The sequence below is a fragment of the Saimiri boliviensis genome, chromosome 13 (genome assembly GCF_048565385.1).
Source record: "Saimiri boliviensis isolate mSaiBol1 chromosome 13, mSaiBol1.pri, whole genome shotgun sequence".
NCBI lineage: Eukaryota > Metazoa > Chordata > Mammalia > Primates > Cebidae > Saimiri > Saimiri boliviensis.
The window spans coordinates 69834726-69853220 of record NC_133461.1 but is presented as its reverse complement, the minus strand read 5'-3'; the positions used below and the strand labels follow the sequence as shown (position 1 = coordinate 69853220).

The 18495-nt window shown below is 38.9% G+C and overlaps 1 protein-coding gene across 7 annotated transcripts in view; it reads right to left on the bottom strand.

Annotated features, from left to right (window-relative positions):
• The window catches only part of CEP192 (centrosomal protein 192), a 135786-nt gene that overhangs the window by 25359 nt on the left and 91932 nt on the right, over nt 1-18495 (bottom strand). For all 7 annotated transcript variants that reach the window (XM_074383792.1, XM_074383788.1, XM_074383791.1 and 4 more), the window contains 9 exons: nt 18277-18453; nt 12164-12424; nt 11800-11915; nt 9831-9940; nt 6960-7110; nt 4132-4310; nt 3518-3641; nt 1905-2010; nt 943-1150 (listed from right to left, as the gene is read on the bottom strand). In XM_074383792.1, coding sequence (XP_074239893.1) covers nt 943-1150; nt 1905-2010; nt 3518-3641; nt 4132-4310; nt 6960-7110; nt 9831-9940; nt 11800-11915; nt 12164-12424; nt 18277-18453 — 1432 coding nt within the window. The remainder of the gene's footprint in view (nt 1-942; nt 1151-1904; nt 2011-3517; nt 3642-4131; nt 4311-6959; nt 7111-9830; nt 9941-11799; nt 11916-12163; nt 12425-18276; nt 18454-18495) is intronic.

The following is an 18495-nucleotide window of genomic DNA, read 5'->3' as shown; positions in this document are numbered from 1 at the left end:
ATGCTCGTCATGTCCCAATAAACCCATCTTAAGCTGAAATATCCTAAGTGGAAAATGCATATAATCCACCTGACCTACCCAGCATCACAGCTTAGCTGAGCCTGCCTTAAACCTGCTGAGAACACTTACCTTAGGCTATAGTTGAGCAAATCCTCTAACACAAAGCTCATTTTACAATAAGGGGTTGAATATCTCATGTCATTTGCTGAGGACCGCAGTCTCATGTCACCTACTAAGTGCACTGCAGAACACAGTATCAGCTCTTCACCCTTGTGATCACAGGGATGACTAGAAGCTGTGGCTCGAGGCTGCTGCCACCCAGAATCACAAGAGGGTGCAGCACCGTGTGTTGCTACCCAGGGCAAGGTTAAAAATCAAAAAGTACAATTTTCACTGAATGTACATGGCTTTCACACCATCACCAGGTCAAAAAAAAAGGTAAATCAAGCTACCATAAGTCATGGTCTGCCCAAACAGGAATTGCTAAATTTATCCTTGAAGTCCTCTGCGGAAGAAGTTAATTCCAAAGCCTATTTTACAAATGGGGAAACCAAGCAAGTCTACTGAACCTGTCTGGAGCCTCAATGTCCTGTGAATAAGTGATGAAGCCAGGCTCCATCCACTGTCCTGTCTTCTTCATCTGCTAACTTATTAACAATTCTGGTCAAGGATCTGGTGAGAGTTACACAGGAAAGGTTCTGACCATCAAATAAAACCTAGGATTCCTGGAATACACAAACTTAGCAAATGCCAAGGTTTCACATTTTAAGACTGTTCAGATACCAAATCCAGCCCATCATTGAAATGGGTGCTAATAACTACTTGATTTTTCTCCTCAAGTAGGAGGAAATTTGTATTTATCACCAACTTATGGCTGAGAATAAAGCAGCAGAATCAACATATCAGCAGACATTGGAATTATATAATTTTGTGGCACAATACCTGAAGTTTTACCAGGTTCTGTTGTAGGAAAAGTAATACTCTTGTTTCTTATTTCAACTTTTGTGGAAGGTGGTTTTGTCATTGGTTTGACCAAATGACTAACTGAAGGCTCAGATACTGGGGAAAGAATTCCAAATGGTTTGGAGGTCAAACGAGTTAAAAGTTCCACTTCAGTTAAATCTTCTCGAATTTGAACTTTTACAATTTTCTGAAATGAGCCAAATAAAGAGATAAGGTACAAACGTAGCTATCATTTTAAAAGAAACAATTCCATTTTTAAATCGTGGTAGAGAAAAGAAATGCCAAACAAATGAGACGTCAATAAATTTAGAAATTAAAGTTTATTTAGATCTCAAGGTAAATCTGTGACTCTATCTCCTTTCTCCCACTACTTTTTTTTTTTTTTAAAGCAAATTAAGAAAATTATTAATTACTTCTAGGCCCCACTCTCCACACCCATTTGCCAAGAGAATTTGTTCTGATCATTATGGAAAAAGTCTATACCAATGCTCTAATTAAATAAACCTAGTTGGGCTCAGAATACAAATAATCATGCCTCAGTATCCATGGGGGATTAGTTCCAGGACCCCCTGAGGATGCTAAAATCCTCGATGCTCAAGTTCTGTATATAAAGCGGCACAATATTTGCACATAACCTACATACATTGTCCTGCACACTTTAGATCATCTCTAGGGTACTTATAATACCTAATACAGTGTAAATGCTATGCAAATAGTTGTTATACTGTATTTATTTGTATTATTTTTTCCCCAAATATTTTCAATCTGTGGTTGGTTGAATCCTTGGATATGGAACCCAGATATGAAGGGCCAAGTATACCTTCATTTGATTTTTGAAATGTAAGCGCCAATAAGGATTATTAAACTGAAGCTACAAAGTAACAGAAATGTCACTCCAAAAAAAAAAACAAAAAAAAAACCCAAACCACTTTTAAAAGTACCTTCTGTCCATCGTCACAGTGTATATAGATCAAACCACTCCACGGTAACATTGACTGTTTTGTGGATAAGGAGGAATTAGGACTCACAAGAATTTGTAGTTTACTCCTTTAAAAAAAATTTAATAAGAAAATTAAAAATAGCCTACATTTTAACAGCAGTAATCGCACAAGTTATAAATACTGGTCTGCCACCCGATGACCATTTCCTCACTGCTCAGGAAGAGCAGAGAACAGAGGACACTCCCACGCGTTTCCCACATGGCTCTCACTCGCTCATACCACCTCCACCTGACTCAGTGGCTAACAAGAAACTCACCAGCAAGAACTCATGACGCAAGGGCAAAACTCATGTGAAAACAAACCATGCCTTAGGAATACCATGTTAAAAGCAACTCATGGTAAAAATTTTTAGAGCAAAAGACTAAGACTACAAAAGCTCTGAGCTATGTGAGAATAAAGAGGAATGCATGAGCTGTAGAGAAAACTAGAAAAAGGGGTGAGGGAGACAGAGAAGAAATGAAGAAAAATACTTTTTTTTTTATGAGCCGGTTGCTAGTATTTGCTGGGCTCAATAGTCTCTTCAAGAGCCAGGGGGTGCTAGAGAAGAGTTTAAAAGTAGATAATGGGATCAGATTTGTGATTTTAAAAAATCACCAGATTGAAAAGCTATTTCAGTACACATGTCAAAAAATGACAGGGCAAGACTGTCTTCCCCTGCTAAACACATGGGGCTACAGAAAAAGCAATCGGTGAGGAACCTGTTCTACCATTAGCTGAAAGGGTGTGTGGCACATGAGAAATAGCTGCTGCATGCCAAATTGACTGCTCTGGTCCCAGCAACGTCTCTTTGGAGTGTTCCTGACCATGCCTCATCTCAAAGTCTCTGTCAAGTAAACTCTCCTAAAATTTTAGCACATCATTTTGCAAAAAGTAAATAAACTTCATTTTGTCTTTCTGCAAAGCTGTTAATCCCAGATATAAAGGAATGTGCAGATGTGGGAGTCATGCACTGACCATATGAAGTCCTGAAAAGCTGCAGAGCTGTGGCTTTCCCACCTGTTAACAACCAGGCTGTGGACAGAGGACAGGCAGCTGTGTAGAAATGGCTGGCCCCAAAAGACTTCCTTTTGTCCTAGAATATTCTACAGCATCAGTAAGCAAGGTTACGGCTCATACATACTAAAAGTGAGGAAGCTTTGTCTGAAAAACATCATGCAGAACACACAACCCAAACCAAGGTAAGCAACGGCAAAAGTGTTTGGGGTTGAGACACATTGCGACCCCTCATCCCGTGTCCATTTGCATTCCTTGCTTTGTAATTTCATGGGCAGTCCTAAGAAGGAAACACTGAAGTCTTCCACACCAGGGACTCTGCTCCATCTCAAATGTGTATGTCCCTTTGCCCTCCTGGGTGACAGCATAACCAGCCATGTGCAGATCTCTGCTCTACTAGACCGCCTACCACTTGAGCTTACAGCTGTCCTACAGAACCATGCATGTGCTTTGTGCAGTCGCACAGTCCAAAATTTAAGTGGATAAACTACAATGACATATTATTTTATCCTTAGAAAGTGACCATGCCAGCATCTGAGTAACACAGAGGTCAGACTTACTCTGGCGCGACACATCCGTGCTGCGGTGTAACTGTGAGGCAATGTGCTGGCCAGCACAGCTCAAATTTCAATAACCTCACAGAGTTATTCGCAATCTGGAAACGTCCGGTTTTTGCCATGTCACCTAGTCAGATAAATAAAATGTTTCTTACATTTAACAATACTAAAAAAGACAAATGTTAACAACTAATAAACCAGAACCCTAAATAGATACATGAGTATGCTACTGCTTTCTCAAATACTCAAAGAAATTTCCAATCCTTGGTATCAAAGAGGAAAAAGGAAACCTGGAAATCGTCACTACTTCATCTTAACCTGAGCACACACCTACACAGCAGATTTGCTCTACTCTGAACCAATGCTGTATCTCTGTGGGCAGGGGTGTGGCTCTGCCACTGGGGAAATGGGAGCCTCGTTGAAGAGTGTGGCCCTGGGACAAGAACTCTGCTCTAGGCAAGTCTGAGTGGTGTCTCCAACAGTGGAAGCAGGGCCTGGGCAAGGCACAGCTTGATGTGCAGGATCCCATGTGTGTCCTGGATGAGCTGTGGGTACAAAGGAAGGGTAGGCCCGGACTCCAGAACACAATTCTGAGGTGTCACAGTTGACATACTCACAAGGAGAAGGAGCTACCAGAATCAGATGCTTGGGGAGGACAGTCCACAGCTCTTCAGAAGCCAGCTGATCCGGAGGCGGGCAAGCCGCCTGTGAGAGAAGAGGAGAACCTTGAGGACCTTTGACTGGTAAAACATCCAAAGAGATGTTGCCACCATGTTTCCCAGAAGCTCCCAAGTCGCTAAAAAATCATTGAAAAAAAGAAAAAGTTAGATAAGAAGAGACAGAGAGAAAAGTTAAAAACGATAAAAAGGCCAGGCACGGTGGCTCATGCCTATAATCCCAGCACTTAGGGAGGCTGAGGTGGGCAGATCACCAGGTCAGGAGATTTAGACCAGCCTGACCAACACGGTAAAAAAAAAAAAACCCCGTCTCTACTAAAAATGCAAAAAAATTAGCCAGGTGTGGTGGCACGTGCCTGTAATCCCAGCTTCTCAGGAGGCTAAGGCAGGGGAATTGCTTGAACCACAGAGGTGGAGGTTGCAGTGAGCTGAGATCACACCACTGCACTCCAGCCTGGGTAACAGAGAGTGACTCCATCTCAAAAGAAATAATAATAAAATAAAAATGATAAAAAGTCAGATTGTATCACATATTTTTATATTACTTCTTCATAAATTTAAAAACATTAAGACAAAGCTAAAAGTGCATTATATATCAGGTATTTTTCAATGAATAAAAAGTATTCATATTGTGTATAGTTTAAAATGTATGCAGGCTGGGCATGGTTGCTTATGCCTATAATCCCAGCACTTTGGGAGGTCAAGGAGGGAGGATTGCTTGAGGTGAGGAGTTCAAAAACAGCCTGGGCAACACAGCAAGACACCACTTCTACAAAAAAGAAAAAGCAAAATGAGGTGGGAATGGTGGCAAGCAACTGTAGTCCCAGCTACCAGGAAAACTGAGGCAGGAGGATTACTTGAGGCCAGGAGGCCAACCAGAGCTACAAAGCAAAACCCTGTCTCTTAAAAATATACAAAAAGTACAGGGGTGACAAGGGGTGGGTAGTGGCACTGGGACTTGTACGGAACACTGAGACGGTCTGGGTTAGCAGCGTGCAATGGGAAGATTAGCTAAAAATAGGGGGATTAAGTAAAAATGTAAATACACTGAGGATAATGAATGGGGCCAAGGTTCCCAGTACTGGAGAAAAGGGTATAAATGTGGAAAGGCACTGCAGTGTTAGATTAGAATTGGAGGCTTCAGAGTAAGCTCATTTAACATATTTATAAACAGAAGTAAATATAGAAGTGTAAGGATTTGTACATTAGTCCACATTTCCTGGCTCTGTCCACAGGTTAGAAACCTAGCACCCACGCCCTGGTTTCTAACATCATTCTCTACTCCCAGCTTCTGAGAGAAATAGTTATTCCAGGGTGGGGCAGGGAAAGCATATGATGAGCCTCAACATCCTGCTGTGCCAATGAGTAAGAAAGTGCTCAGAAGAAGGATGGGGGACCCATCAACAGGATCAGAAGCCAGAACGCAATGCAAGACCAAATAATGACAGTGAAGGATCAACACTGCACCCATGAGTCCACTCCAGTATCAGTGAAGAATTACATAAAAGGGCCAAAACCAAGTATCTTCCTCATAGTAAAAAGCCAACTAATAAATGGAGAAAGATGGAATTAGAAATCGTCCTTTGGTAACCATGGTGAAAATAATTCAGGCAACAAGCATTGATGGATGCTCATAAATTTGATGAGAAACAGGATAATCATGATCTTTAAGAAAATCCCTCTAAGATATTCATTAACCTTACAGTGGAGAAATCTGGCAGGGACCATTTTTAACTAAGTGATAAAAAACAGTATTAGTGACAGGACAAATCAGCATTGTACACTGCCTGAAAAGATGCAACAAGAAATCACACAGCGTCATTCCTGCCAAAAGTGTGAAACTTGAATCTACAAACTGAAATTGAGGAATATTTTACAAAGTAACTGGCCTGGACTCCATAAAAACATCAAAGTCATTGGTAAGAAAGGGTTAGCAGCTGGCCTACAACCTATTTTCTCCTTTTTACCAAGGAATGCTCTAGAAAAAAGAAAGGTGATTTGGTGAAGTCTCCTGGTGATCCTGCTAATGACAGATCACCTAACAAACACACTAATGTCCTTATCTATGGAATGCTTTTTGCAAGATATATCTGCTCTTTCTAGAATTATTGGTGGTAAAGAAACCTAAGATTCTGATCTTATGGGATAGTTATTTGAAAAATTACCACAGAAGTTATTTAATTATCAAAGTACAAAATAGAACTTTCATGCTCAATATTACTCCCCTTTTCGGGTAAGCCATGTAGCACATGCACAATTTAGAGACCCTGTGTCAAATCTGAACAAAAGCTCAAGTATTAATGCTGCAAAAAGGACCTAGGAAGTGCCACCACCAGTCCCAGACTTCTCCAGGCTCATCTAAAATTACCAGTAAGCTTAATTCTGGATGAAGTCTTTGATTCTGTGGATCTGATACAATAATCCAACCTTCTGTTTTATCTCAGTCAGGAAAGATAACGCAAGGCTGAGAAACTCTATTCTGAAAGAGAGTTCTATACAAAAAAGTTCTATACAAATAGAGGATAAAGTAAAGGTGGTAAACTGTTAACAACAGTGAGTTTGAGTGTAGATTATATGGGAATTCTCTGCACTATTTTTAAACTTTCCTGAAAGTTTGAAATTATTTTCAACCTAAATTTAAAATAAAGGTGAAATAAAAATTTTGAGACAAAATAATAATAATAGTAAAGTACAGGAAAAAAGATCAGCTCTGCTATGAATCGAATCATCCTGAAATCTGGTGAAATATTTCTGTTCATTTGTTTTACCTTGTAGATTCCAAGGTAGCTTTGGAAGAAGACTGAAGGAATTCTCTGCTAGAAATGCAATCCCTGAATCCTCCAATTACTGAAAGTATAATTTTACACATGCTTCCATAAAAAAGCTGAACATCATTAGGCCGCTGGGGAAGATCATATACTGAAATAGAAAATAATGTTTGAAATACATGAATCTTCACACAAGCACACCACAAAGTAACAGATATATGTAATATATTTACAGTTATAGACTATTAGTTGCCAGGGTTAGGGGAGGTGATATTTGGATTAGTAGTGCACAGTCTGGTACAAAATTACAGGCTGGCAGTTCAGGACCAGTGGCTGAAAGCTCAGGTTTGGAACTTAAACTTGAACTACCTTTGCCACTCATTCACTCTGTGACCTCTGGCAAGTTACTTAACCTCTCTGAACTTTAGTTTCTTCAACTATAATATAGATAACGATCTATATCAGGGATTGTGAGCATTAAAATAAGGAACGCTTTCATAGACATATATGGCAACATTTATATGAGGCTTAATGTGGGTATTGTTCTAATTCCTTTATATATATTAATTTAGTTAATTTTCAGAACAATTATTTGAGATAGGTACTATTACCTCACTGCAAAGAGGAGGAATTGGAAGCACAGAGGTCAAGGGTCCATGATTTTTAAGTGGCAGTCTCACAGGCATTCAATTTAAAGTAAATCTAGGAATAGTGTTCAAGATGAATATCTCTAGATTAGGCCACCCAAATTTGTATTTATAAGAAATGTTATAAAATTTGGCATTTTATATATAAATAAAAACACTTGGCACTTTATATATAAATTAGATAGTCTTTAAGTATTGTTATTTTGAAATGGAAATTTTAAAAGAACACAGTAACTATAAATTTAAATTTATAACTTAACCAAGTCTCACGACTGAAAAAGTTTAAATGGACTACAAAAACATGTGCCACAAATTACACATTTTGTAAAAGCAAGATTGTTACAAATCCTTGGAATAGTCATGCAAATGTTACTGAAATTCATCCCATAAAAGCTTCAACTGCAGTGTTTTCACAGGTGATCTATGGTACTAAACAACACAAAAAAGTGAAACTGTTTCCTCCATTCATCTGGACAATAAACTTACAATCACAAGGAATACAGTATTCCTTGAGGTGAAATTCTGGTGTCCGAAAGACTTGGCCTAAGTCCCAACTCAACCCCATCTTAGATGGGTGGTTTTGACAGGCTACTTGAACTCTTGCTTGGCTGTGTCAACACAACTCTTAGTACAACATGGTACTTATTTTGGACATGCAGCTCTATCTGGAGCACTCTTCCTCACTCTGGTCCCATCTTTTCCACCTCACCAGCTCCTCCTCTTTCTTAAGTAAACCTCAAGAATCATCTCTAAGTAAGGTACCCTCCCAGATTCCTAAACACAGCTCTCTCTATCACAGCACTTTTCACATCACACCTGAGCCATCTGTCTTCCCCTGAGTCTGTAAGCCCCTCATGGACAAGGACTGCATCTGGTACCTCTACATCCAGTGTCCACAAACTGACTGGCACCTTGCCTTCTCAGGATGCATCCACCATTCAATGAGAGGACTGTTGCCGTATGATGGAACTTCCTACTTAAATTACAGTCTTCATAGCTTCTCTTGTATTTTGATCCTTCCTATGAGGAAGAGGTGGTTCTGCAGTGGGACAGATGAGTCTTTGGAGTTTCAACTCCAAATCCAAGGTGCCTTTCCTTTGCTCTGTTCCTTTAGCACACTCCTGAGAAGTCCATTCCAAGTCTTTCTGTCATTTTTAATCACCTCATCCCTGCCTTCCCTTCGAGGAGATAATCTAGGCATCCACTTTACCGAAAGGTTCACAGACTACTCAATGTCATCCCTACCAAGGCATACATATCCTTCTATCACTTCGTATTTCAGAAGCAAAACATAGTCCATCATTTAAAAACTAGAAAATAAAAACAGGAAAAAGCTACCACCTGAAATTTACCAAGAAAACTAGCCACTTATTATTTTGGTGTATACATGCATGTGATTTTACTTATGTAAATATATATGTAATAATTTTTACCAAAATGAGATCTTACTTTGCAAACTTCAAAAAGTTTTTGTAATAAATGAAGAGCTTTCTATGTCAGTCAGTACAGATTCATATCATTGTTCTAATGGCTTCAAAATATTCTACTGCATAATTAAATGACTCCAGAGTCCTGGGCATTAAGGTTACTTCTAACTTCTTGCTATTATAAACAATACTATGGTGAAAATCTGTATATATATTTTTACAGTCTGTATGTCTCAATATATTTATATTTTGTATGAATAATAAATGTTGTTAAATATTTGAAATGTTCAGTGTAAACAGGGCTAACTATCTAGGTTAGTGTCACCTCATTACTGTCTATTTTGATTTTTTTTTTGCCACCACTACATCTTCCATAAATATTACAAAAGGAACTATAGCACAGTAACCTCAAAATGAGTGGGAATTTGCAATCAAATCTAAGTAGCAATTAATTTGATTTAATAATGACCATTTTCCTCTTCCTGTTTACAAGCCTGCCTAGAGAATAAGTGCAGAAAGTATTAGTAACATGTAACATTTATACAGCAGCAAACCTCTTTCATCGAATCCTTATATAATAACTCTGTATGGATGAAAAGCTAGATGTCGCCTTTCTTCCCATTTACAAGATAAGAAAACTGACATTCAATGATGTAATTTGTTGAAATTCATACAACAGAGCTATGGCTCAAACTCTGCCTAACACTGTATCTAAACTTATACTTCCTTCTTGTATCACATCACTGGACCTAGATAATAATATAAATGACCCAAACAAGACATGTTGAAATTCTTACCTTCAGTTATTAATAGCTCATCTTGAAATGCTTCAGCAAAATTAATGTTTTGAAGCACACTGTGTTCTGGAAGTATCTGTTTTATAATCTCTGGCTTATGTAACAGGGCCCTGCCAGGAGAGATTTTTTAATTCAAAAGTGACGTTATATTTAAAATGGCTTTAATTGGATTTTTACTAATGCATTTGGCAAATCCCACTTATATTGATACATTAGTATACAGACCTTATACTTAAAAGAAAACCTGTTTTGGAAGTTTCCTCAAAAATTACACTTGGTAGTAAAATTATCAGTTTCAGTTAAATATTAACACCAAATAAGAACTCCCTAAAAGAACAGTAGCAGGAAGAATTAAATTAGATTCAAGTCTTACATTTTCATTATTTGTGATAATTTGGTCATAGCTAGTAATTTGTCTCAGAACACAAAAGAACTTGGTAAAAAATGGAAAGATTTGAAGGGGAATATTTAAATTACCATATAACTACATTTATCTGATTCCTTCCAGAAAATCTTTGAGGTGAGAAAACTGAAATGTAAATTTCTCTATAATACTCAGACGTCCACAAAGAAAATGTCATTACTATAAACTTTACAAAAAAGAGGAGTTTGAAAACAATACGCTGATTTCTATATCCCAATAGAGATTAAGAAAAACATCAGAATACCTCATAATGTGATTTCTCCAAATGTCAGTTTCTATTTCCAAAATAATTAAGACACAAAACCAGGTTCAAAGGCAAGCTTTTCATTTGGTCTAACATTATGTAGCAAGTCACCACTAAATTCCTTCTTATAAACCTTCCAATGACCCTCAAAAAATTAAAAACAAAACAATTTCCCAAATTCCGTATCAGAATAAAACACAGCCAAGCACAAAGGGTCAGAAGGAGACAGGCGTATTCCTTCACATCCACTTTCTAATGATTTTTTATTAGCAGATGACACACCATGAGCCGCACTCATCCTATGCTTAGGTCCTCTAAACTAGGAAGCTACACTTTACAATAAGAGAATTCATGTTTAAATCAGGCCTAAACCTCAATCAATACCCTAAATTTTCCAACAGTTCAGCATATCAAACTATGTTTAAATTAATTATTTATTTATTTACGAGGGAGGTCTGGCTCTGTTGCATTTATTTATTTGCTTGCTTGTTTATTTATTTGAGAGGTCTGGGCTCTGTTGCCCAGGTTGGAGTGCAGTGGTGCAATCATAGCTCACTGCAACCTTGAACTCCTGGGACTGTGATCTTCCCACCTCCGCCTACAAAGTAGCAAGGACTACAGGTGCACACCACCACACCCAACTAAATTTTCTATTTCTTTTGTAGAGACAGGGTCTCATTATTTTGCCCAGACTGGTTTTGAACTCCTGGCCTCAAGCAATCCTCCCACCTCAGCCTCCCAAAGTGCTGGTCATGAGCCAGTTAGCCCGCCCTATATTTAAATTAGATATATCAGATTTTATAGTAGTTCACACTTTTTAAGTAGCTACAAGTTAAACATGTTACAAATTTCAAAAATTCAACTTGATCCTTTCAAATAATTAACAGCATTCCCAGAAATATTACAAACTAGTCCTCTGTGTTTATACAATATAATCATTCAGTAGTTCTTAAATCTTTTATAAAACTGACACACTGTCTCTGGACATGTCATCAAGAGTACATTATGAAAATAGTCCTATTATGAAGTATGATGCACCTACTGAGTAAGGGAAGAGTGGCACAATAGGTATGTCCAGAAAAGAAGGCACATTCGAAGAAAATATAGGAGATGAGTTTCCTACAGCTATTTTTTCCTCACATTGTGGTAGCTTATTAGCCACATAAATTCTATCAAGATTTTTCATCTACCAGTTCATTAATAAATAGTGGTATGTTCTAAAAATTCCAAATTCCTAGCCACTGAAGCTTTCATCATTTCTACTGAATGGTTCCTAAAATTGTGTAAGATAAGTACTTTACCTTCGATATTGCTGTCTTGAAATTTCATCTCCACCAAATAAGTATACAGTTGATAGTTCTGTTGCAGTTTTATTATTGATTTCTCTGTCTGATGGATTATATATTAAAGTAACATCCTGAGGCCAAGAAAAAAAAAATAGGAGTAAATATTAAATATCTTTCTTAAGTCATTTCAACAATCTTACAAGCCTAAAAATTCGATATGGACACAAGTGCATATGCATGGCATTTCCAAGAACATATAAGTACTTCCACTTGTACATTATTTTCAAATATTATTTTAGCTTTTGGCCTTAAAATACATAATTATTAACTTAATTTTAAAATGAGTTGATGTTTTTAGCACAGAAATTTTTATACTTACTTCTTGTGTTCTTTCCTTGAGTACAAATTTATCTGGAAAAATCCTCAATACTTTAGGATCCAGCAAAACTTTCTTCTGAGAATCCTTAAAACCTACTGCTTTAACAAAAGCTGCTCGGGAGCCAGTGTTGCGGACAGAAAAAACGATTTTACTTTCTTTGCCTGGTACTAAGCCATTCACTGTTACCATGTAACTGTCAGATAATTTTTTAACGCCTTCCAAAATAAGATTACTTGTTCCTCCATATCCAGACAAAGGTATCTAAAAGAATATACATATCCAAAATTATTTTAATGTAAGCAGAAAGAGGAACATTGAATTACAGTCAGAAGAAAATTCAGAAAGATTTAATACAGTTAAAAATTCTAATGTTTATATACTTTGGGTCATAGTTACCCATTTCCAGTGCAGGAGCATATTAAAGACTTTGTCTTAAGGAAAAAAACAAACCAAAGAGCTGCAAAAGTATCTGATTTCTGATATGCTAAGAATGAACTATTTCAAAAGCTAAGCTTAAATGACAGAGGAATAATACAAAGATTAGTACAGACATGTTTGCTTAAGAAGTTTATATACTAATATACTAAAATATACTAATACTTGCAATTTACTTTGAAATGCATTAAAAAGATGAACTGGTGGCTGGCAAGATGACCAAATACAAACAGCTGTGGTTTGCAGCTCCCAAGAAGATCAATGCAGAAGACAGGTGATTTCTGCATTTCCAACTGAGGTACCCAGTTCATCTCACTGGGACTGGTTAGACAGTGGGTACCAACCCATGGAGGGTGAGCTGAAACAGAGTGGGCTGTCGCCTTACCTAGGAAACACAAGGGGTCGGGGAACTCCCTCCCCTAGCCAAGGGAAGCCATGAGGGACTGTGCTGTGAGGAACAGTACACTCTGGCTCAGATACCATGGCTTTTCCCATGGTCTTCGCAACATGCACACCAGGAGAGTCCCTCTGGTGTCTATGCCACCAGGGCCCTGGGTTTCAAGCACAGAACTGGGTAGCCATTTGGGCTGGCTCCCTGCGTTCCAGTGGTGCTTGGAACGTGAGCGCAATGGAACCATTCACTCCCCTGGAAAGGGAGCTGAAGCCAGGGAGCCAAGGTCTAGATCAGTGGATCCCACCCCCATGGAGCCCAGCAAGCTAAGACACACTGGCTTGAAATTCTCGTTGCCAGCACAGCAGTCTGAAGTCATCCTGGGACGCTCGAGCTTGGTGAGGGAAGGGGCGTCTGCCATTGCTGAGGCTTGAGTAGGCAGTTTTCCCCTCACAGTGTAAACAAAGCTGCTGGGAAGTTTGAACTGGAGGGAGCCTACCGCAGCATGGCAAAGCCTCTGTAGCCAGACTGCCTCTCTAGGTTCCTCCTCTCTGGGCAGGGCATCTCCGAAAAAAGACAGCAGCTCCAGTCAGGGGCTTATAGATAAAATTTCCATCTCCCTGGGACAAAGCAACTGGGGGTACGAACAGACACCTCTCAAAAGAGGATATTTATGTGGCCAACAAACATTATGAAAAAAAGCTCTTCATCACTGGTCATTAGAGAAATCAAAATTACAATGCGGTATCATCTTACGCCAGTTAGAATGGCGATCATTAAAAAGTCAGGAAACAACAGATGCTGAAGAGGATGTGGAGAAATAGTAACACTTTTACACTGTTGGTGGGAGTGTAAATTAGTTCAACCATTATGGAAAACAGTGTGGCGATATAGAACCAGAAATACCATTTGTCCCAGCAATCCCATTACTGGGTATATATCCAAAGGATTACAAATCATTCTGCTCTAAAGGCACATGCATACCTATGTTTATTGCAGCACTATTCACAGTAGCAAAGACTTGGAACCAATGCAAATGCCCCATCAATGATAGAATGGATAAAGAAAATGTGGCACATATACACCATGGAATACTATGCAGCCATAAAAAGGGATGGGGTTCATGTCCTTTGCAGGGACATGGATGAAGCTGGAAACCATCATCCTCAGCAAACTAACACAGGAACAGAAAGCCAAAGACCATACGTTCTCACTCGTAAGTGAGAGGTGAACAATGAGAACACATGGACACAGGCAGGAGAACACTGATGATGGGTTGATGGGTGCAGCAAACCACCATGGCATGTGTATACCTATGTAACAAATCTGCACATGTATCCCAGAACTTAAAGTATAATTTTTAAAAAAATTCAAAAAAAAAAAAGATGAATTGATGGATGGCTAGATATGTGGGAGACAAAATGTAGCAAAATGTTAACTATAGAATCTAAGTGATAGTGTATGTGAGTGTTTGGTGTATAAGCCTTTCAACTTCTCAGTAATTCTGAAACTTTTCATAATAAAATGTTTTTGGGGAAAACTCTATTTATAATTCTCTTAGTGTGCAGTCCAGCCAGTATCAGCGAGAAGCATGCAAAAGGGACTATGCTAAAGACAAGAACTCTTAACAACTTTTGAAGGACAGACACACTGTCAACTGGGGAAGCAGCACTAGAATCAGGCTTGGAATCCATCTGCTGCTGCTTCCACAGGGCTCAACCCTTGCAGGAAGCAAGGCTTCACAGAATACACCTCATAAAGACAAATGTAAGGAAAACACCCTGCTGGAAACTTTCCATAGTCTTTGAAATGCACATCTTCAACAATTATCTTTCATTCTGAATTACAGGTTGAGTATCCCTTATTCAAAGTGCTTGGGACCAGAAGCGTTCGAGATTTGGGAAAATTTACATTATACCAGTTGAACATCCCTAATTCAAAAATCCAAAATCCAAAATGCTCCAAAGGGCATTTCCTTCAAGCATCATGTTGGCATTCAAAACGTTTCTGATTTTGGAGCATTGTGATTTTGAATTTTCAGATTAGGGATACTCAATCTGTACTAAAATAGGTTGCAAAGAATGCCTTGCAAACTTGAAACCATCATAACTTATTCTGAATTGTTATGTACTTAATCAAAATAATATTTTGAAAAAGTAATTTCAGGTACCTCATCAATGTGCACTGTCTTGACTTTTAGTACAAATAAATGGCATTTCAGGCTCAGCATAGCGGCTCATGCCTGTAATTCCAACACAGAGAAGCCGAGAGGGGCAGATCACTTGAGGTCAGGAGTTCAAGACAAACTTAGCCAACATGGTGAAATCCTGTCTCTACCAAAAACGCAAAAATTATCTGGGCATGATGATGGGCGCCTGTAATCCCAACTACTTGAGAGGCTGAGGAAAGGAGAGTCGCTTGAATCCAGGCAGTGGAGGTTGCAGTGTACAGAAATCATGCCACTGCACTCCAGGCTGGGCGACAGAATGAGACCACGTCTCAAAACAAACAAATAAAAAGGGTTTCAGATTGGAAGCTCCTAGAAATCCTCCCTCACTCAAAGTGACCTCTGGTAGTTTCAACAGCAAAAATGTTTCTAATTTTTCCTTTTCCATAGAAACTTACAAGTAAATTTTATCTATAACACCAAATAGCAAATAACAGGGGAAAAGGTACCTTTGAAAACACTCATTGTAAGTATTCTGCCTGTATTTTTAAAGCCTAAGAAATCACAAGATTACTACTGAGTAACAAGGTTAAGAAAAAAAAAAAAAAAGATTGGCTGGCCTTGTGACTCACACCTGTAATACCAGCATTTTGTGAGGCCGAGGTGGGCGGATCATGAGGTCAAGATATGGAGACCATCCTGGCCAACACGGTGAAATCCTGTCTCTACTAAAAATAGGAAAATTAGCTGGGCGTGATGGCGTGTGCTTGTAGTCCCAGCTACTCGGAAGGCTGAGGCAGGATAACTGCTTGAACCTGGGAGGCGGAGGTTGCAGTGAGCTGAGATCCCACCACTGCACTCCAGCCTGGCAATGGAGTAAGACTCTGTCTCACAAAAGAAAAAAGTAAAGAAAAAAACAATGATTAAATGAAATAAATCTGACTCACACCAGTAAATCCAGATAAACAAGAGAAATTATTGTTCCTAATCTTAGTACTATTGAAATGTTGAGCTATATGATTATTTGTGGTTGGAACTGTCCTGGGCTTTCTCGGATATTCACCTCTATCCATTTGGTGCCAGTAGCATTCTTGTCCTGTCCCCAGTTATGACAAACCAAAAATAACTCCAGATTCTGCCAATGTCCCCTGGCGGTAACACAAGCTCTGGCTGAGAATCACTTCTCCAATACATAAAGTTGTTATTAGTACCCTAGAGACTACACAATAAATAAACGTGTGCTCTGCATTCAGCCAGCCTGAATTTGAACCTTGTCTCTATCGCTGACCAGCAAGTAAGATGCATGATCACAGCCATGCATCTCTTGCAGCCTCAGTTTACACATGTGCAGAATGACAAGAGTAGTATTATCCTGGACAGTTGTTTTGAAGAAAAATGTGACAATCCACCGTCTTAGTCTATTTGTGTTGCTATAACAGAATACTATAGATTGGGTAATTTATAAAGAACAGAAATTCATTCTTTACAGTTCCGAAGGCTGGAAGTCCAAGATCAGGTGCCAGTTTCTGGTGAGGGCTGCTCTCTGTTTCTAAGATCTCACCTTGAATCCTGCATGTTCCAGAGAGGAGAAATGCTGTGTCCTTGCATGGCAGAAGGTAGAAGGGCAAAAGGGCCAAACTCCTTCCCTCAAACCTTTTTATAACAGCATTAATCCATTCCCGAGGGCAACACCTCCCAAAGGGATCCATCTCCCTACACTGCTGTATTGCAGAGTAAGTTTCTAATACAGAAATTTGGGAGACACATTCAATCATAGCATCCACATAGTGATTGAGGGTAGTGCCCGGAATACAATCAACATGCAAGAAATAATCAATACATTTGTATTGCAGTCCCATCATGCTTTATGGTATTCAAAACACAGATCATTTTATTTGTTAATCACAATCAAATTGGCAAGTTGGGACAGCAAGTAGCTGCTGATGAGATGAGAGAGGAAATGCCTAAACCAAGGTGAGTGTAACAGAGACAGGGCTGGCTCCCTGGGTTCTCCTGTCCACCGCAGCTCGTGGGGCCAATCAAGTGACTCCACAGGAAACAGAAGTCAAGTTCCAGTGTCAAATAAAACTGTAATAAATACCTAACTTTAAAAACTTTTAGATATTGTTAATCTTGTAATTTATCACATTCCCTCTTTAACGATAGGATATAGAACCAAAATTTGAGCTCCAACCCCACTGACAAACATTTGTACAGTTGTAAGGCACGCCTATCCATGTAACTGGAGTTTCCTCCGACTGTCTTGTGTTGCTTCCTTTCCTCTATGACTTATCACTTTCATCTCCAATTGCTCTGAATGTGTCTACACGAATGGCTTTAAATCCTTTTTACCTATTATGCTGACAACTAAAAAGCATAAAAACTCTCGTCTTTGTATCCCCAGCATCTGGAACAGGGGCTAGGGAATTTAGTCAACGGATGTTTGGTATGGTCTAAATGGCGACGTCGCCCCCCCAAATTCACATGTTGAAACCTAGTCCCCAATGTGACAGTATTAAGAGGTGTGGCCTTTGGGGAAGTGATTAAGCCATGAGGGCTCCGGCCCTGTGAATGGGCTTAATACTCTTATAAAAGAGACTGGAGACTTAATACCCTCCCACCATGTGTGGGCACAAAAAGGCAGAGGGCAACCATCACCAGACACTCCATCTGCTGGCACCCTGATCTTGGGCTTCCCAACTTCCAGAACTGTGAGCAGTAAATTTCTGTTGTTTATTATAAATTACCCAGTGGTATTTAGTTATAGCTGACTGAATAGACTAAGACAGTACTTTTGTTGAATTGAAAAAATAGAACTTAATGGGAAAGTTAATATCTTAAACAGCTCCACCCGGATTTACCCAAAGGTATGTTCCTAAAAAGCTAGGTACATTTCAAAATTTCCATATTAAAATGAAGCTTAAAAGCATTAGAAAGACTGGTATACTGGCTGCTATAACTGTCCAATTCTGCAAGGCATATATATTACTTCTTAACTTGTAAGTCTAGATAATTATATATTTTCACTTACAAAAAGCAAAGTATATAATTTACAACATTCAACCAGTTATAACATGGCATAAACTCGAGGGGAGGGGAAAAGGAATAAAATGATCTTACTGTAAACTTAACACCTGGTTGTGATCGATTTCCAAGTTGTTTGATTTCCAGTCTAGCCAACATGCAAGATAATCGAGTAGGTGCAAATAATACAGAGATGATAATGTCTTCTTTTGGCTGAATTCTGATCTCATAGTTACTGGTCAATCGCTGTTCTGAACCAAAAGTGTTCTGAAGCTAAAATTTAAAGACAGTCACTGCATAAAACAAAGCAGTAGC